Source organism: Scylla paramamosain, chromosome 43 (genome assembly GCF_035594125.1).
Source record: "Scylla paramamosain isolate STU-SP2022 chromosome 43, ASM3559412v1, whole genome shotgun sequence".
In the NCBI taxonomy this organism is placed as follows: Eukaryota; Metazoa; Arthropoda; class Malacostraca; order Decapoda; family Portunidae; genus Scylla; species Scylla paramamosain.
This window is the reverse complement of record NC_087193.1, coordinates 680,651-702,596: the sequence shown is the minus strand read 5'-3', so window position 1 is coordinate 702,596 and position 21,946 is coordinate 680,651. Positions and strand designations below refer to the sequence as shown.

Here is a 21,946-nt window from a genome sequence, read left to right as displayed (position 1 = left end):
ATTTCTCTCATCTTTTGTCATATTCAACAATCATTACCTTGCTTTTCTCGCTGCTAAATCACACACCAAAGTCCCTTCCATATCCATCTACAACATCAAACAACCTTTGAAGTTCATCTGCCGTTTCATTCATAATCACCACGTTATCTGCAATTCAGTTCAGTTGTCGGTCGGTAGAATAGTCTTTTCAACGGCTCTCCCTGGACGTATTTTTCTTGCTGTCTGGGTCTTTGGATCTGTTCACTTTTCACTGATTTCAGCTATACTTTCCATTTTTTTTTTTTCTGCTATGGCATCGTTATTAAATAATAGTTCACTGCTTATGTCCCTTGCTCTTGGTATCCTGATTCTCATACGCTTTGTATTTCTGTCCGGAATAATGCTAAGTTTGTTTTCCAGCTACCCAAAAACTCCTTCATCAGTAAAAAGTCATTTTTTTTCAGGATTTAACGCCATCGTAACTTCTGACACCTAGCCAAATACATATCCAATAACTTTGTTTCCATACCTCAGGAAGATCTTGGGAGTTTTACAAGTGTAGGTATAGCCGAGGCCTGTATTAACATTGTTATGTCACCGCTCCAGCCCGTCTGGAACCCTCATCGTGTCAGTGTTGATATTCACTCAGTGCATCAGCCCAAGAGGGACTGGCCCCCTCATGTGCTGCAAGACATGTTCATAACTAAATTGTCCAAGTACCCCCACGTTCAGGCTATTCATGTTTATTGTGATGGATCAGTCAATGGCAGCAGGTCCGGATGTAGGCTGTTCATCTGCGACTACATTTCTGCCAATCACCATACTGACACTGAGGTTTCCAGGCGGCTCCCTGCACACATGTCCTCCACTAGGGAGGTATGCTGTTCTGGAGGCGCTCCATATTGTGGCGCCTCTTCGTAAGGATGTATTCTTTGTTGACAGGCTGCACTGTATGCTCACCAATCTTCCTCTCCCATGGACTGTGATCCAGTTAATAAATGTCTTGATTTCATCCACGCCCTATAAGGTGCTGGTGCCACGGTCCATTTCACATGGATACCCTCTCATGTGGGTATCCCGCTTAATGAAAAGGCAGATTGCCTTGCTCAGTGTGCCCTTCAGGATGACACAGTGGACTCTGGCGCTGAGTACACTTTGGGTTATGTTAAGAGTAGTATTAAGGACTTTATATATAGCAGCATTAGTGATCAGTTGGAGCTTTGTTGCCATAGGGGCAGTGGCAGCAGTGTTATTATTGCATATGCATATTATGCATATGTCTCCTAGAGCTGTGCTTACACCTATGGGAGATACTGCATCACATGACAGGGTGGCAATGAGGCTCAGATTAGGCTATAAATACTTTTGGAAAGTCAGTGCCTCTCCTGGTGAATGCCGTGTGCTACGTGCTGGACCAAGAGGACACACTCTGCGTCATTATGTCACGGAATGCCACCTCATTGCTAAATTTAGGCTGCAAGGTCAATATGAATATTGACCATTTCTTAAGTCTTTGCCCAGAAGGTGGGTGGCAAGGTCCATCCTCCTTCTTTGTTATATTTCATTATTAATGCAACACTAAAAGTATCAATCAATCAATCTTTTTCTTTTCTCTTTTTTTTTTTTATATCCATTTCTATCATTTGTTTTACTTTTTTTTTTTCCTGTGCTGAGGTCTACTTCTTGATATTGTTTTATTTGTTTAATCCACTTTGTGGAGTTATTTTTAAGTTGGTAATACCAACTTAAAAATAACTCCAACAATACCAACTTGGTATTGAGATATTTCTTTTATAAGCTCATTTTCACTTGTGTGGTGCATGCTTCATGTACAGTATGTTTGATGTCATGTCTTTTTGACTTACAAGATGAGGCTCCAACTGTAAAGCTTGGTAATTTTAGTATTCCTCTATATACTTGATTTTCTATTCTTTGTAGGTTATTTATCTCCTCCTTTGTAAATGCAATAATTTAATTGCCATGTAAGGAAGAGGGTATAGCCACTCCTTTCCAATAAGTCTTTCCAAATAATAGTCTTTTATAGCTTTTTGTGTGACTGAATAGGTAGTATTGGCTATTTTTTTTAAGTGCATTGTTTTTTTGTAGGTCTCGAAACAGTTTCTACTATTTGTTATAAGTCCAAGGTAAGATATGTTGCTGACTGACTATTTTTATTTCCATTATTTCAGGAGGTGGAAATGGTCGTTATATATTGATGTATTACTCTTATCTTTATCAATATTGAGTCCAGTTTTTGTGGATATTTCTTGGAATATGCTAATGCTTTTATCTGCTTCGTGTTTTGAGTGAGTTAGGATCAGTTCATCATCTGCGTAAAATATTACAGGTATTATGAACTTGTTCTTGAATCCTATACCTCATTCTTGTATTTTTTTATTATCTTTTATGTTATTAATAAGAACAGTGTTGTTGATCCATTACATCTGTTTTATGCCACACGTTACTTCTATTTTTGTCTGTTTTTCGTTAAGTAAGGTAGTTGTTGTGTCACCGTTATATAACTGAGATTATATGATGATAAATATTTTGGGTAGATAAAATAATTAATTTGTGCATTTATAAGCTCTTTTCTATTTATGGAGTAAAATGCTTTTTTTTTTTTTGTAATCTGCTGATATTACATAGAGGGATTTCTTTTGCTTGTAGCTTTCTTAAATACAAAAAAAAAAAAAAAGATAAGATAAATTCTGTAAGTCTTCCTTTTCTGTAAATTCTTGTTAAAGTTCATTTCATGATTTGATATCAGGTGGTTCTCTATTTTTTTCAGTAAATATTTTGTATGAAATATTAAGGCTATCAATCTTTAAAAGCATAAAAAAAGTTCAAGAAAGCACAAAAAATACTTTTATTTATAGATTATATGTAAGGAAAATCTATTTAGGAATTTTTGGTCATATTTAGGAAAGTTTCAGCCCTTGTCTGGGAAATTCTCACTCTGAACACTGGACACGTGACATGTTTCAGCTAGCCCAGTGTCATGTCAACTACAGTACGTGATGGATATCGCGCACTGAGTTCATAAAAAAAAAAAAAGTTTTACACAACATTTATTTGCTACTTCCATACAAGTAAGGAAACAGTGGAGAGGTAAAAAATAATACGATTCAGAACCGGGCGTAATGTACATATTAGCAATATTTTGTATCATTACATAATATTGAGCTACATTTCAGTGATTTTATGTTAAACGAGTGCTTAGAACAGTAAAACAACAACAACAACAACAACAGCAACAAAAATACCGGCAGTCATGTCACCGATTATTTTATTTTATTCACATAACTTTTTACTGTATGCGCATGTTGCTTATATCTTAAGTTTTTATCCCTACATAATATTATGTTATGCTTCAATGATTTATGTGAACTGAATGCGTAGAGGATTAACAAAACATCACTGGTATCATCACGGTCTCTGATTCTTCTCACATTTTTTTTATTCTTCACAATATATGAATGCTGTTTATATTTTGAATTTGTATCCTTGTATAATATTAAGGTGTACTTCAATGTTTTATCTGAAAAGAGTATCTAGAATAGTGAAAGAGAAAGAAAGAGAGAAAAGCATTACTGGCACCACGACCATTGAAATGCTAGCCTGTGGATGAAGCTGTGGCGCGCAAATGACTGTTGGTCGAGTTAACTTGAAGGTAACGGAAGGCAAGACAAGGCAGAGACTGGCGAGAAAAACCTGGTGTTGGTCATTCCCTAGCACATTCCTTTCATCAGCGCCACTCAGCAAGGTGTAAGTATAAATGCAGCTGATGGAAATAAGTAGAGGAAAGCGAGACAGGCCAGAGTGTTGTAGGTTGTCCAGGTGCTGCCTCTGCTCTGCCCTGTACCTTGGCCATTTAAATCTGGGTGATCCTGACGAGGCTCACCGGCCGCCCTTACAACCGCTAGGGAGCCATTGCGGGTTGTCTGGGCCTTGCCATGGCTGTGAGTAATACAGGTGACCCGTGTGGATATATGTGCTGGTACGCGCGGTGGCCTTCCGGGTGTTGACAGACAGGGCTGTGTAATGGATGGTTTCTCTCTCTCTCTCTCTCTCTCTCTCTCTCTCTCTCTCTCTCTCTCTCTCTCTCTCTCTCTCTCTCTCTCTCTCTCTCTCTCTCTCTCTCTCATTTTTTTTTTTCATTGTGTCAGTTTTTATGTTCTTTGCATTTTGTTCAGAGAGAGAACAGGGTATTTCCTGATAAGTCCGCCCTCCCACATTCTACCCCCAGTCCCCTTCACCCCTCAAACAGGCTTAGGGGCCTGTGGGGAATCAGGGGTTTTGAGGGGGGGGATGGAAAATAAGTGAAAAAAGGGCTTTAAAAAATCTAAGGAAATTTACCTTAGTTTGAATTTCTCTAACCTATCCTAACCCCTAGACCCCTCCTGCTTGGACATTAATCTAACCTAGCATAACCAAACCTAGCTGATGGTGCTGTTCCCCCCTGGACACCCCCCCACTAGGACGTTAACCTAACCTAATCTAACCTGACCTAGTATAACCTAATCTAACCTAACTTAACCTAGCTTAACCTAACCTAATGAGGGATCTCAAAAATTATACTGTTATGTCTTACCTGTGTGGTGTGAAGATTCTCAGGGTGATGGAGGTGGGTACAGTTTGGCGGCTTCCGTAATAAACACATGGAACCTCTTCCTTATGTCTGTATATCACATTTTAACCATTGTTATTGCTAAATATCTCACATGACTTCTTTTCCTGCTGAATACTGGCACTTTATTGCTTCACCTCCCTCCACTGGGTATCCATATTAACAAATGACAGTGAGCCTCTATCAGAATGCTTGTCACATCTCTAAAACAAATGAAAAGTCTAACTGAACCTACCATGGAAAGTCGTAATTGGTGGCCTCAGGAATGGCCTTACAAGTGGCAGCACGTGATTGGAGGGATCTGTTGTATAGATACCATGAAATCCTAATATGCTGCTATCCACAAATCCCAATTATAAACAAAAGAAAGTCATTTCAATGTTTACTCTTGACTGGTGCATAGCTCATTGGACTTAGAAAATATTGAATTTCTTCACACACCCAAGTGCTATTACAGCCATACTAGACATGTGCCCCCAATTTTTCTTACATTTATGGCAAGGTCACCAAACCCTTCTCCATGATATGTGACCCAACAGTAATAGTTTGAGTCTCTCTCTCTCTCTCTCTCTCTCTCTCTCTCTCTCTCTCTCTCTCTCTCTCTCTCTCTCTCTCTCTCTCTCTCTCTCTCTCTCTCTCTCTCTCTCTCTCTCTCTCTCTCTCTCTCTCTCTCTCTCTCACTTACCGAAGTGCTTGTCATGTGATGTCCGTGATCATGGAGCGCCAATCCTCTCTTCTTTCCACCATCCTAACCAGATCCTTGATGTTCCATCCCATTTTAATACTTTCCAGCAAGGTCTCCATATATTTCCTCTTGCTCTTCTCCCATCAATCCTCCCTAGCAAACAATCTCTTTCCAATCCTCCAGCTCTCAGGATGTGTCCCCAAAACTGCAACTGCCTCCTCATAATACTTCTTATCAAGCCTCTCTCCACTCCCGCACATCTTACCACTTCCTCATTTGTCACTCTTGCTGTCCATGGAATCCTTTGCAATCTTCTCAGGAACCACATCTCAGCAGCCTCTAACTTCTTTTCCATTTTCTTTTTAATAGTCCATGTTTCACAACCATATAATAAAACTGACCACACGTAGCATTTCAATAATCTGATTTTCAATTTCATATTCATACTCAAATTTGTTATCAAAGTTCTTATATTTATAAAAGCAGTTTTTGCCAGCCCGATTCTCTTCTTTATTTTCATTTCACAATCTGCCTCCTCTGACAATACTCCCCATATATTTAAATTCTTGACCCTGTTTAATCTTCCTTCCACCAATATATATCCTTATGCTTAGCCTTTGTCTACTCTGTTATTCCCAAGAGTTCCATCTTTGTGTTTATCTTCAGACCTCTCTCCTCACTTCTTGTACTTCATCCACAAGCCTTTGCAGCTTTTCCTCTGAGTCCGCCAAAAGAACTGTATCACCAGCATACCGTATGTTTGTCATGTTTCTTCCTCCAGTTCTCACTCCCTCCAACTCTGTTAAACTTTCCATGCATTTCTGTCCGTACAAGGAGAAGAGGTCTGTGGATGTTTATGAATACACACCCCTTCCTCACTCCTCTCCTTATATTTACCCATTCTGACTTCATTTCTCGCACTTTCACAGCTGCTTTTTCTTTCCAGTACAAATTTGCTGTCAACCTTATGTCCTTACCATCCACACCTGTTTCCTTAAGTATTCTCAAGTTCTGCATGCCTTACTGTATCAAATGCTTTTTCATAATCGACAAAGCACATGTATAGATCCTTCTGCATCTCCACTGCCTGCTCAATAATATTTCTTAAGCAGAAAATGGCATTGCTGGTACCCATTCCTTTCCTAAAACCAAACTGTTCTTTTGCTACATTTTCCTCAACCTTTATCTTCAGTCTATTTCTCATTACTCCAAGAAATATCTTTCCCATCTGACTTATAATACTAATTGTTCTATGATTTTCACATTCAGTAGTTCCCATCTTCTTGGGGATGTTTATGAATGTTGCCTCTTGCATGGCTTTTGGCACATACCCCGTCTCATATATTTTGTTTGCTAACTCCGTTATCTTATCCACAACCAAATCGCTTGCTGCTCGTACCATTTCTATCACCATTCCATCATCACCCGCAGCTTTACCATTTTTCACCTTTGCTATGACAGATGTTATTTCACCTTTTAGAATTGATGGTCCTTCCAAAACACCTTCAAGTTCTGGGATAGATCCTCCTTCATCATTATACAAGTCTTGTGTGTATTCTTCCCATCTTTTTAATATTTTATCAACCTCCATCAACAGATTTCCTTGTTTGTCCATAATTACAGAACCTCTTGTTGGTTTCTTCTTCCCTGTTAGCTCTCTCACTTTTTCATACATAAGACTGATTTACATTTACAATTTGTTCTATATCTTTATATTTTTCGTTCAGCCATTCCTTTCTTTGTTTGCACTTTGTTTTTATTTCCCTATACAAGTCAATATACCTTTTGCAGTTGTCTTTGTATGGTCTTCTTTAGTCCATAAGCTCCAAAATTTCAGGTGTCATCCATTTCAGTCTTTCTCTTTTTCTTGTTTTAGGTATGATCTTTTTTGTTGCTCCAACTAATGCATCTTGTAAGATTCCCCACTTCTTGATCCCTTCTGATTCTTCTACTAAGGACAGCATTTCAAATCTGTTCCTAACCTCTACTTCAAACTTTGACTTTATCTCATCCCTCAGTAGTGTACTCCATTCTCTTCTTGTGTCGTGTTTCTTCTGCCTTCTTTTCAATTTCACTCTTACTAGTAATTCTGTATGATAATATTGCATTGGTCTGAAATACTGACTGGTTGTTAATGTTGGTAATAATAATGATGATGATAATACTACTACTACTACTACTAATAATAATAATAATGTTATTTGACGAGTGCTTACATCACCCACAAAGAAGTTTGACAAGTGCTGGTCTGCATCCAAATACAGATAAAAACAGTAGCTACTCGTTACAGGTAAATGAGTGCAAAGTTAAATCACCTGCAATAAATGCTAAAACCTACTTATGTACAGTGATTTAAAAAAAACTGGCACAGTTTGTGTTAGAATCTATTTATAGAAATAAGAACAAACACAGGTGAATTTAGTGTTAAAAGGTGTTAGAATATTAATAATTGCTGAGGATGTTGCTGTTGGTTGCATTCATTTGTTCTAAAAAGATTAGAACATTGTACGAGGGACTTGGTAGGTTTTAATTTTGAAGTAATCGCATTGGTGATAACATGAAGTGTTTTGATAAGATGTGTGATATGACTTTCAAGGCAAAGTGATTATGAATTCCTAGAATTTGATTTCTCACACTTGTAGACTAAATTTTCTCATGTGTGGGCGAGTAACATCATGTGGTTCATTATCCTCTTCATCATTAGGATTGGAATTTTTCATATGCAACCTAACTTTACCTTACCAACTGCCATGTACGACCTCCTGATTCTTTTCTCAAAAGGAAAATGGGTATAACAGTATAGTTTAGAATGATATACCAGGAAAGTGTATGTAAAAATAGAGTATAGATGTTATTTGCTGGGAAAGTTAGTTTTGGCAGCCAATGATTTGGAGTTAATTCTGAAAATTTACTGGCAATGATAGCAAGGTTAGGTCAGGTGCACCTCAAGCAAAACTTGCATAGAGTAAAGCCAAAGGCAAGACAGTTCATGAGAATGTAGTGGAAGGACACTCAAGGCTGGCCAGAATCCATTCAGGCCTTGGTGTTCATTGTGGCCTAATTTTTAACAAGATTTGGATTTGCTTGTCCTGCTGGGTGGGATTCAGTCTCTTGCCACATCATATCAAGAACAACTTATTTCCAATAACCTATTTTTTCAGTGTATCCATGATCCTTGTCATGGGAACATGACAAAACTTTTCCTATAGATTATTTTCTGGATATTGAACAAAAGTGCAAGAGAAGCTAGAGGAAGACAGTAGCCTTACACATTAATCTCCTGTATAAAACTTACATACTTTTAACCATCTGTTGGCTTGTCCATGAATTTATCTAGATCTCAGCTTATATTGATATTTTCCCTTTTTGTGGTGATGTGTTTAACTTGTTAGATAAATTTTATAGTTTCAGAGTTAATATATCTATAAATGAACAAGCTGCTAGTCTCAGGTGATGTAGTAGCAACAGTCAACAGTGATCCCACTCTTCTCCACTAAGTGTAATGATGTCACTCATAAGTGTCTTGAAAGAGGGGGACAGTTGAGTGTTATTAAAGAAGAAGGGGTAATTATCTGGAAGGTTGTGTCGAGTTGATAGATGGAGGAATTGAGTTTTTGAGGCATTGAACAATACTGTTTGCTCTGCCCAATCAGAAATTTTAGACAGATCAGAAGTTAGGCATTTTGTGGGTTCCCTGCATGAACTGCTTACTTCCTTAAGGGTTGGATGTCCTTTCCTTCTTGCTTGCCTACATTCAGCCTGTTCCTAAAAAAGGGTGACTGTTCTAATCCCTGAAACTACCATCTATTGCTTTAATTTCCTGCCTATCTAAAGTTTTTGAATCTATCCTCAACAGGAAGATTCTTAAACATCTATCACTTCACAACCTTCTATCTGATCGCCAGTATGGGTTCCATCAAGGCCGCTCTACTGGTGATCTTCTGGCTTTCCTTACTGAGTCTTGGTCATCCTCTTCTAGAGATTTTGGTGAAACTTTTGCTGTTGCCTTGGACATATCAAAAGCTTTTGATAGAGTCTGGCACAAAACTCTGATTTCCAAACTACCCTCCTGTGGCTTCTATCCTTTTCTCTGTAACTTCATCTCAAGTTTCCTTTCTGACCGTTCTGTTGCTGCTGTGGTAGACGGTCACTGTTCTTCCAAATCTATTAACAGTGGTGTTCCTTAGGGTTCTGTCCTGTGACCCACTCTCTTATTGTTCATCAATGACCTTCTAAACCAAACCTGTCCTATCCATTCCTATGCTGGTGGTACCACCCTGCACTTTTCCACATCTTTTCATAGACATCCAACCCTTTAGGAAGTAAACGTTTCACACAGGGAAGCCACAAAATGCCTGACTTATGATCTTTCTAAAATTTCTGATTCGGGCAGAGCAAACTTGGTATTGTCTAATGCCTCAAAAACTCAATTCCTCCATCTATCAACTCGACACAACCTTCCAGACAACTATCCCCTCTTCTTCAGTGACACTGAACATCCTCGGTCTGTCCTTTACTTATAATCTGAACTGGAAATTTCACATCTCATCTCTAGCTAAATCCGCTTCTATGAAGTTAGGCATTCTGAGATGTCTCCACCAGTTTTTCTCACTGCCCCCAGCTGGTAACTCTGTACAAGGGCCTTATCTGTCCATGTATGGAGTATGCTTCATATGTCTGGGGGGGTTCCACTCATACTGCTTTTCTAGACAGGGTGGAATCAAAAGCTTTTTGTCTCATCAGCTCCTCTCCTCTAATTGACTGTCTTCATCCTCTCTCTCATTGCCACAATGTTGTATCTCTAGCTGTCTTCTACCACTATTTTCATGCTAACTGCTCATCTGATCTTACTAACTGCATGCCTCCCCTCCTCCCCACGACCTTGCTGCACAAGACTTTCTTTCTCTTACCCCTATTCTGTCCATCTTCGTAATGCAAGAGTTAACCAGTGTTGTCAATCATTCATCCCTTTCTCTGGTAAACTCTGGAACTCCCTACCTGCTTCTGTATTTTCACCTTCCTATGACTTCAATTCCTTCAAGAGGGAGGTTTCAAGACACTTATCCTTCAATTTTTGACTGTCGCTTTGGACCCTTTTATGGGACTGGCATCTCAGTCAGAAAGGAAACCTGAGATGTAGTTACAGAGAGAAGGATAGAAGCCGTAGGAGGTAGTTTGGAAATCAAAGCTTTGTATCAGACTATCAAAAGCTTTTGATATGTCTAAGGCAACAGTGGAAGTTTCACCAAAATCCCTAAAAGAGGATGACTAAGACTGAAGAAAGCCAGATCACCAGTAGAGCAGCCTTGACAGAACTCATACTGGCATTCTGATATAGAATTGTGAAGTGATAAATGTTTAAGAATATTCCTGTTGAGGATAGATTAAAAAACTTCAAGGTAGGAAATGAAAGCAAAAGGTCAATAGTATGAGGGATTAAAATGGTCGCCCTTTTTTAGGAACAGGCTAAATGTAGGCAAACATCCAGAAAGAAGGAAAGGTAGATGTTGATTGACAGAATTGGAAGAATTTGACTAGGTAAGGTGCAAGCACGGAGGCACAGTTTCGGAGAACAGTAGGATGGTCCATAAGCCTTCCAAAGGTTGAGGCCAGTGAGGGCATTGAAAACATCATTGCGATGGATCTTAATGGGTAGCATGAAGTAATCAGAAGGTAGAGGAGAGAGAGGAACAAGCCCTGAATCATCTAAGGTAGAGTTTTTAGCAAAGGTTTGAGCAAAGAGTTCAGCTTTAGAAATAGATGAGATGGCAGTGGTACCATCTGGTTGAAATAAAGGAAGGAAAGATAAAGAAGCAAAGTTATTGGAAATGTTTTTAGCCAGAAATCATTAGGGAAGTTAGATCTTGAAAGGTTTTGACACTTTCTATTAATGAAAGAGCTTTAACTAGTTTGAGAATAGACTTGGCATGATTCTGGGCAGAAATATAGAGTGCATGAGATTCTGGTGATGGAAGGCTCAAGTGTCTTTTATGGACCACCTCTTTTATTCTGTATAGCATGAGAACAGGCTGTGTTAAACCAAGGTTTGGAAGGTTTAGTGCGAGAGAAAGAGTGAGGAGTGTATGCCTCCATGCCAGACACTATCACCTCTGTTATGCGCTCAGCACACAGACAGGTCTCTGACACGGAAGCAGTAGTCATTTGAAGGAAAATCAGAATAATACCTCTTCAGGTCCCCCCAGTTAGCAGAGGCATCTCCACCTTTGGGGGATCCTGAGGAGGGATTGGAGTGATAGGATGAGATACAGATATGAAGTAGTGATTGGAGGAGCCCAAGGGATAAGGTGACAGCACAAGCAGGATCAGAGGTGAGAAAAGGTCAAGAATGATGGATGTATCTCCAAGACAGTCAGAAATAGGAGTAGGATGTTGCACCAGTTGCTCTAGATAGCAAAGTTAAAGGCTAGTTCACCAGGATGGTCAGTAAAGGGAGAGAAAAGCCAAAGCTAGTAGTGAACACTGGCCTCCAAGAATGGAGATCTCCACAAAAGGGTAGAGAGTCAGAATGTGCTCCACTTTGGAAGTTAAGTAGTCAAAAGAATCTATTATAGTCAGAGGAGTTAGGTGAGAGGTATATAGCACATATAAATTTAGTTTGAGTGACTGCAGTTGTAGCCAGATAGTGGAAAATTTTAAAGATTAAGGAGTGTGGACACAAGAGCAGGTAAAGTTGTTCATATAGATGCAACATCCAGCTTTGGATTGAAAATGATAGAGAAAGTAGGAGGGGACAGAGAAGAGGCTACTGTCAGTTGCTTCAGACATCTCTATTTCAGTGAGGAAAAGAAGATATGGTTTACTAGAGGAGAGGTGGTGTTCTACAGATTGAAAATTAGATCTAAAGCTGCAAATATATTGTATAACTTGTATTTCATTAAACTGGTATGTTAAGTAAAGTAAAAATTGGTTGTATTATGTAAGTACTGGTATTTAAGTAGTTCAAATGGTTTTTTCACATAAAAGCTTAAAGGGTTTAAGGATCTGCTATAGTTGCTGTATTAAAGTGTAAGAGAGGAAAAAAATAAAAGTTTTTTTGCTTAATTTTTATTTATTTATTTAAAAAAAATGTTTTATTTTATTTTATATTTTTTGCATCACTAAGGTGTGTGTATAATTTGGTGCATTTAGTTTTTTGTGAAGGAAGAGAGTTGCCTTTAGAGGGCAGGCTGTGACTGCCCTCTTTTGTTGTTAGACAAAGGGAAACATTCAGTTAGGTCACAGCTGGATTACTGATAAATCCACAGCACCCCCTGATCCAGTGTTTGAGTCAGACCTCACAGTCTCCTATGGTGTGCAGCCTCCTAGGCTGTCACTGGGCTGAAGTGTCGCTAGACCCACACTGACAATACCTGACAATAAACTCCACATTATATAACACTTTTAGTCTTCTCTATGCAGTGTGAATTTCATCTCCAGCTTTGACATTCATGACCAGGTGAATTTTTTTTATTTTTTATTTTTTTTTATTTTTTTTTATGTAGGAAGGGCACTGGCCAAGGGCAAGAAAAATCCAATAAAAAAAATGCTCACTGAAATGCCAGTCCCATAAAAGGGTCAAAGCAGTAGTAAAAAATTGATGAATAAGTGTCTTGAAACCTCCCTCTTGAAGGAATTCAAGTCATAGGAAGGTGGAAATACAGAAGCAGGCAGGGAGTTCCAGAGTTTACCAGAGAAAGGGATGAATGATTGAGAATACTGGTTAACTTTTGCATTAGAGAGGTGGACAAAATAGGGGTGAGAGAAAGAAGAAAGTCTTGTGCAGCGAGGCCGTGGGAGGAGGGCAGGTATGCAGTTAGCAAGATCAGAAGAGTAGTTAGCATGAAAATAACGGTAGAAGACAGCTAGAGATGCAACATTGCGGCAGTGAGAGAGAGAGGCTGAAGGCAGTCAGTTAGATTGGAGTTGATGAGATGAAAAGCTTTTGATTCCACCCTGTCTAGAAGAGCAGTATGAGTGGAATCCCCCCAGACATGTGAAGCATACTCCATACATGGACAGATAAGGCCCTTGTACAGAGTTAGTAGCTGGAGGGGTTGAGAAAAACTGGCAGAGACGTCTCAGAACGCCTAACTTCACGGAAGCTGTTTTAGCTAGAGATGAGATGTGAAGTTTCCAGTTCAGATTATAAGTAAAGGACAGACCGAGGATGTTCAGTGTAGAAGAGGGGGACAGTTGAGTGTCATTGAAGAAGAGGGGATAGTTGTCTGGAAGGTTGTGTTGAGTTGATAGATGGAGGAATTGAGTTTTTGAGGCATTGAACAATACCAAGTTTGCTCTGCCCCAATCAGAAATTATAGAAAGATCAGAAGTCAAGCGTTCTGTGGCTTCCCTGCGTGAAATGTTTACCTCCTGAAGGGTTGGATTTCTATGAAAAGACATGGAAAAGTGCAGGGTGGTATCATCAGTGTAGGAGTGGATAGGACAAGAAGTTTGGTTTAGAAGATCATTAATGAATAATAAGAAGAGAGTGAGTGACAGGACAGAACCCTGAGGAACACCACTGTTAATAGATTTAGGAGAACAGTGACCGTCTACCACAGCAAGAATAGAACAGTTAGAAAGGAAACTTGAGATGAAGTTACAGAGAGAAGGATAGAAGTTGTAGGAGGGTAGTTTAGAAATCAAAGCTTTGTGCCAGACTCTATCTAAAGCTTTTGATATGTCCAAGGCAACAGCAAAAGTTTCATTGAAATCTCTAAAAGAGGATGACCAAGACTCAGTAAGGAAAGCCAGAAGATCACCAGTAGAGTGGCCTTGATGGAATCTGTACTGGTGATCAGATAGAAGGTTGTGAAGTGATAAATGTTTAAGAATCTTCCTGTTGAGGATAGATTAAAAAACTTTAGATAGGCAGGAAATTAAAGCAATAGGACGGTAGTTTGAGGGATTAGAAAGGTCACCCTTTTTAGGAACAGGTTGAATGTAGGCAAACTTTCAGCAAGAAGGAAAGGTAGATGTTGACAGACAGAGCTGAAAGAGTTTGACTAGGCAAGGTGAAAGCATGGAGGCACAGTTTCGGAGAACAATAGGAGGGGCCCCATCAAATCCATAAGCCTTCCGAGGGTTTAGGCCAGCAAGGGAATGGAAATCATCATTGCGAAGAATTTTAATAGGTGGCATGAAGTAGTCAGAGGGAGGAACAAGCCCAAAATCGTCCAAGGTAGAGTTTTTAGCAAAGGTTTGAGTGAAGAGTTCAGCTTTAGAAATAGATGTGATAGCAGTGGTGCCATCTGGTTGAAATAAAGGAGGGAAAGAAGAAGAAGCAAAGTTATTGGAGATATTTTTGGCTAGATGCCAGAAGTCACGAGGGGAGTTAGATCTGGAAAGGTTTTGACACTTTCTGTTAATGAAGGAGTTTTTGGCTAGTTGGAGAACAGACTTGGCATGGTTCTGGGCAGAAATATAAAGTGCATGAGATTCTGGTGATGGAAGGCTTAAGTACCATTTGTGGGCCACATCTCTATCATTTACAGCACGAAAACAAGCTATGTTAAACCAAGGTTTAGAAGGTTTAGGACGAGAAAAAGAGTGAGGAATGTACGCCTCCATGCCAGACACTATCACCTCTGTTATGCGCTCAGCACACAAAGACAGGTCTCTGACATGGAAGCAGTAATTGTTCCAAGGAAAATCCACAAAATACCTCCTTGGGTCCCCCCAACTAGCAGAGGCAAAACGCCTGAGGCACATTCGCTTAGTGGGATCCTGAGGAGGGATTGGAGTGATAGGATAAGATAGAGATATGAGATTGTGATCAGAGGAGTCCAACGGAGAAGAAAGGGTGACAGCATAAGCAGAAGGATTAGAGGTCAGGAAAAGGTCAACAATGTTGGGCGTATCTCCAAGATGGTCAGGAATACAAGTAGGGTGTTGTACCAATTGCTCTAGGTCGTGGAGGATAGCAAAGTTGAAGGCTAGTTCACCAGGATGGTCAGTGAAGGGAGAGGAAAGCCAAAGCTGGTGGGGAGCATTGAAGTTTCCAAGAATGGAGATCTCTGCAAAAGGGAAGAGGGTCAGAATGTGCTTCACTTTGGAAGTTAAGTAGTTAAAAGATTTCTTATAGTCAGAGGAGTTAGGTGAAAGGTATACAGCACAGATAAATTTAGTTTGAGAGTGACTCTGTAGTCGTAGCCAGATAGTGGAAAACTCGGAAGATTCAAGAGCGTGGGCACGAGAGCAGGTTAAGTCATTGCGCACATAAATGCAGCATCCAGCTTTGGATTAAAAATGAGGATAGAGAAAGTAGAAGGGAACAGAAAAGGGGCTACTGTCAGTTGCCTCAGACACCTGAGTTTCAGTGAGGAAAAGATGATGAGGTTTAGAAGAGGAGAGGTAGTGTTCTACAGATTGAAAATTAGATCTTAGTCTGTGAATGTTGCAGAATTTAATGAATAAAAAGTTGAGGGGGTGTCAAGACACTTAGGGTCGTCGACAGAAAGGCAGTCCGACCTGGGGACATTTATGGTCCCCTCCCCAGATGGGGACTCTGAGGCTGGTGTAGGAGTCGCCATGATGATTTTAAAATTTTTGTGTGAAGAGTTTGTGTGTTATTAGTTGCTTGTAGTTTTGTGTGGAGGAAGAGAGTTGTCTTTAGAGGCAGGCTGTGACTGCCCCCTTGTGTTGTGAGACACAAAGGGAAACATTCAGTGAGATCATAGCTGGGTTTAATGATAAGTTCACAGCACCCCCTGAACAGTGCTTTAGACCTCACTGGGAGTTATTATCCTAAAATGTCATTTGAAGGTCTCTGTCATTATCAGCCATTCATCCTTGTTGACTTCAGTCAGAAAACTCTCTCTCTCTCTCTCTCTCTCTCTCTCTCTCTCTCTCTCTCTCTCTCTCTCTCTCTCTCTCTCTCTCTCTCTCTCTCTCTCTCTCTCTCTCTCTCTCTCTCTCTCTCTCTCTCTCTCTCTCTCTCTCTCTCTCTCTCTCATTTTTTATTCATTTACATTGCATTGGGGATCTGTGCTATAGCCACTACTATATATCTTCGGATTTACTTCTATTTTCAATATATATATACCAATTATTTGTTGTCACTAACTGTGCTGAACCTTCCACAGGTACCAGGATGGCTGACAACTATGAATTCAATGCACCAAAATTCTTTGACTTCTCCAAAGGAGACATTGAGGTGGACGAGTCATATTTTGGTGAGTTTTCATCATGATTTCAATGGGAAGGTTTATCTGTGGTTTCATAGGGTACTTTGCTCCAGGTGTTTACTTTTGTCACTTGTAAGTCTTAGTGCACTGCCTCTACACATGGACAGATTCCAGTCTTATAAACTGGATTTTATCTGGTTTATGAGAAGTTTGTCTGGACACCTGAAAGCCGAGGCAGGGAGGTTCTGATGATACGAGCAGTTAGGTTCCATTTGAATTGCTCTTATAGTGCATTCTTATATAATGAAACTTGTAACTATTGTCAAAAAACAGGTTAAGTTCAGTGACCTTTGTCAAAGGTAAGTTTTCAAGCTAAAATGTATGACACCAAGTGTGTCTTTGTTACATAACTGTTGATGAAGCAACCTGAAAATAAACAGCATACAAAGAGCATGATTTCATATTAATTAAACATATAAAATGTGCATAACACTCACCAATGCATTGGTTATTATGGGGTAATGCATGGTAGGTAGGGGACAGAGTAAGGGGTGTGTGGTTCTCTTCCAATGCCCTTAAACCTAAATCATCATACATCACCACACAGCCTGGATGTGTTAGTGGAATGGTGCAGGAAGGCACTCATTTTAAACTTTGTAATTTTAATTTGCCTCTGACTGAAGCTCATATCATTGGATTTTTGCACTTGTATAAAGAAAATGGTCCCTAATTTACTCATCTTGCATTGTCAGCTTCTCTTTTATTAGATGATTATATAACATGACATCCCTGTAATCTGGTACAGTGATACCTCGGTATATGTTTTTAATCCGTTCCAGATCCTTGGACTCATGAAATAGGATGTACACCAAACAAATTTTTCCCATAAGAAATAAAGGGAAACTAATTAATCTGCTCCCATGAAAAAAATCTTATTTTTATTGGCATATTATACAGTATATTGGTGGGGTTGTATAAAATAATTTAAACTGCTTAATACTAAAATACATACTGTATTTGATGGCATATCACATGGATGATGGGATACTACTGAGCAGTGACGGGCTTAAGACTTCTGCCAAATGCAAGACTCATTTATGCTGGGCATGTGACCCATATTAAAGTGAGATGCTTCTCTCTCTCTCTCTCTCTCTCTCTCTCTCTCTCTCTCTCTCTCTCTCTCTCTCTCTCTCTCTCTCTCTCTCTCTCTCTCTCTCTCTCTCTCTCTCTCTCTCTCTCTCTCTCTCTCTCTCTCTCTCTCTCTCTCTCATGCACATATTTTCCTTTCTCCGTCTTCTTGGTTTATACATGCCTTTATTCATGTAATTTATTAAGATGGCTGGCTGAAAATATGAGACAAGTTTGTTTGCTTATTCATGGGCTTAATGGAAGGGAGCAGGCTTTCTACACCATGCAGCACAACCCTCCTGTCTTTGCCTCTCAGAGTCTGACTGGCAGAGGTCCATATGACATGGAATATCAAGCCAGACTCATTGCAGTGCAGTGTGATAAGTTTTTAAATTAAATTTTAATTTTAAACTAGCTTTTCAAAATAACTGCTGCAGGGTCTGTGCCCTGTGGCTATGTTGCTATGGTGCTGCACTGCATGGATAGTGGTGAAGCAGCTTATTAGGTAAATATGGTACGTAGCGTCAAATTTGAACTATTGGTTAGCAAAGGGAACAATATCTATAGCACAATTTCAGTTTGTGAGTAGACTGCTTGTATCTTATTAATTATGGCTTCTTGAAGAATTCTGAGATTTCCATTGTGAACACTGATATCTATTCTTGGTGTGTTCTGCAAGTTGTAGCACAGTGTCCATACAACTTTGCACCTCTGATAGTTTTGGCAGTATCACCAGCATCTCATCTTCCTTGTCATTACAGCTACTTACCTGGGTACCAACTATGGTTACCATAGATACCATGGGATGCCATGGTTATAGAAATTTATGATAATTCAAACACAACACATAAAAAAGCAAAAACCTTGGAGCAATGAGTTACACCTGTTGTTACACTGATGTAAACAAACTGACTGCCTGCAACAAGTGGCCAGTTCTCAAAGCATGTGTCCATTGTTGCCACAACTCCATCTGTATTGTATGAGACTTTCAAATTGAGTCGGCTGCTCCAGATTTTGTCTGCTACTTCTGAAATCTGTTAAAGGGAGGTCCATAGTACCAAGGTATGAATGTGTGTGTGTGTGTGTGTGTATTTATTTATTATCATGTTATTGGCCGAGTTTACCCTGAAAAGAAACACGTTTTCTTATTCTGTGTCCTGTTTCGCTTCAGAACATATCTTTATTCTTAGTTATAAGTTAGTATAAGACTTATTTATTCATTTTATATCATGTAGTATTATTCTCTTCATAATTTAAGTTCTTTATATGTATGTATATGTAAAGGAAAAGGTGTATTTGAGGTGAGATGTATGGAGATGAGGGGACGATACATGTTTGGCTTGTGTATCTGACTCAGCCGAATTTCAGAGTGCCAGAGGCCCTGAGGGAGAACAGAGGGGTGGCATTTCTCAGGGGACAAATTTGGGTGTGGTGTGGTGATGGAGTGTGTGTGTGGAAGTATTAGTGATGTAGCGGTATAATCCTGATATCCAGGATCAGATTGGTGAGTTTTGTGGTGCCAAGAGCTCTTGTCTGCTGAAATTTGGTCAGTGAGTTGTGCCAGTGATTTAACGCTGAGGGGTCAGTGTCGGTGCAAATAGGCAATCATTTTGTGGGTGGAGTTGTGGTGGTGTTGTGTCGTTATTAGTATCTTTGGGGATGGTATGGTTTTATAGGTGATCTGTGGTGATGGTGGTGGTCTTGTGAGGTTTGAGGAGGTAAAATACAAGAATTGTTATTTGGTGATGCGGTGACAGCGTCAAGGGAAATTACTGCAGTTGGGGAAAATATTTCAGCAGCCTATGAAGGAGTAAAAGGGTTTTAGTTCTTTGTGAAGTGATGGGAATGTCATATATTGATGTGTATAACCTCTGAGCAATAAGAGAGGTAATATAAGAGCCTTAGTAAAAGAGGGAATCTTTTGTGAGTGAGTGTGGGAATTATCCTGTGTTGGTCTAGGGTAGAAATTTGTGCCTTAATTTCCTTTAATGTGTGCTACCTCAATTTCTTTGTGAGTTAACATTATTATTAATATATCTTGTTATTATATAGAATAATTGTGTTTTCTACTTTAACATTGGTCTGGTATTAAGGTGATTTCTGGTGTGCTGTGCCAAGGTAAGGGTTTTGTGAGAGAGTTTAATAGCTGGCGATTTTGGATAGGTTAGGTAGGTATTTGAGGCCTTTAAAAATCCAGACTTAAAACTCTGGGATCAGTGTAATGTCCTCTTTCTTGGAAAGGTAACTGGGATCATGACAACATTGTGTGTGTGTGTGTGTGTGTGTGTGTGTGTGTGTGTGTGTGTGTGTGTGTGTGTGTGTGTGTGTGTGTGTGTGTGTATATATATATATATATATATATATATATATATATATATATATATATATATATATATATATATATATATATATATATATATATATATATATATATATATATATATATATATATATATATATATATATATATATATATATATATATATATATATATATATATATATATATATATATATATATATATATATATATATATATATATATATATATATATATATATATATATATATATATATATATATATATATATATATATATATATATATATATATATATATATATATATATATATATATATATATATATATATATATATATATATATATATATATATATATATATATATATATATATATATATATATATATATATATATATATATATATATATATATATATATATATATATATATATATATATATATATATATATATATATATATATATATATATATATATATATATATATATATATATATATATATATATATATATATATATATATATATATATATATATATATATATATATATATATATATATATATATATATATATATATATATATATATATATATATATATATATATATATATATATATATATATATATATATATATATATATATATATATATATATATATATATATATATATATATATATATATATATATATATATATATATATATATATATATATATATATATATATATATATATATATATATATATATATATATATATATATATATATATATATATATATATATATATATATATATATATATATATATATATATATATATATATATATATATATATATATATATATATATATATATATATATATATATATATATATATATGTAAGGTTTTTGAATCTATCCTCAACAGGAAGATTCTTAAACATCTATCACTTCACAACCTTCTATCTGATCGCCAGTATGGGTTCTGTCAAGGCCGCTCTACTGGTGATCTTCTGGCTTTCCTTACTGAGTCTTGGTCATCCTCTTTTAGAGACTTTGGTGAAACTTTTGCTGTTGCCTTGGACATATCAAAAGCCTTTGATAGAGTCTGGCACAAAGCTTTGATTTCAAAACTACCCTCCTACGGTTTCTATCCTTCTCTCTGTAACTTCATCTCAAGTTTCCTTTCTGACCGTTCTATTGCTGCTGTGGTAGACGGTCACTGTTCTCCTAAATCTATTAACAGTGGTGTTCCTCAGGGTTCTGTCCTGTCACCCACTCTCTTCTTATTATTCATTAATGATCGTCTAAACCAAACTTCTTGTCCTATCCACTCCTATGGTGATGATACCACCCTGCACTTTTCCATGTCTTTTCATAGACGTCCAACCCTTCAGGAGGTAAACATATCACGCAGGGAAGCCACAGAACGCCTGACTTCTGATCTTTCTAAAATTTCTGATTGGGGCAGAGCAAACTTGGTATTGTTCAATGCATCAAAAACTCAATTCCTCCATCTATCAACTCGACACAATCTTCCAGACAACTATCCCCTCTTCTTCAATGACACTCAACTGTCCCCCTCTTCTACACTGAACATCCTCAGTCTGTCCTTTACTTATAATCTGAACTGGAAACTTCACATCTCATCTCTAGCTAAAACAGCTTCTATGAAGTTAGGTGTTCTGAGACGTCTCCGCCAGTTTTTCTCACCCCCCCCAGCTGCTAACTCTGTACAAGGGCCTTATCCGTCCATGTATGGAGTATGCTTCACATGTCTGGGGGGGTTCCACTCATACTGCTCTTCTAGACAGGGTGGAATCAAAAGCTTTTCGTCTCATCAACTCCTCTCCTCTAACTGACTGTCTTCAGCCCCTCTCTCACCGCCGCAACGTTGCATATCTAGCTGTCTTCTACCGCTATTTTCATGCCAACTGCTCTTCTGATCTTGCTAACTGCATGCCTCCCCTCCTTCCGTGGCCTCGCTGCACAAGACTTTCTTTCTCTTACCCCTATTCTGTCCACCTCTCTAACGCAAGAGTTAACCAGTATTCTCAATCATTCATCCCTTTCTCTGGTAAACTCTGGAACTCCCTG

At 38.3% G+C, this 21,946-nt stretch overlaps 1 protein-coding gene across 1 annotated transcript in view; it reads left to right on the top strand.

Annotated features, from left to right (window-relative positions):
* Nucleotides 1-3,754: 3,754 nt before the first annotated feature.
* LOC135093699 (targeting protein for Xklp2-like) overlaps nt 3,755-21,946 on the top strand; it is an 81,543-nt gene continuing 63,351 nt past the window's right edge. Inside the window, exons 1-2 of the mRNA XM_063993212.1 lie at nt 3,755-3,938; nt 16,376-16,465. Of these exons, the coding sequence (XP_063849282.1) occupies nt 3,755-3,938; nt 16,376-16,465 (274 nt within the window). The remainder of the gene's footprint in view (nt 3,939-16,375; nt 16,466-21,946) is intronic.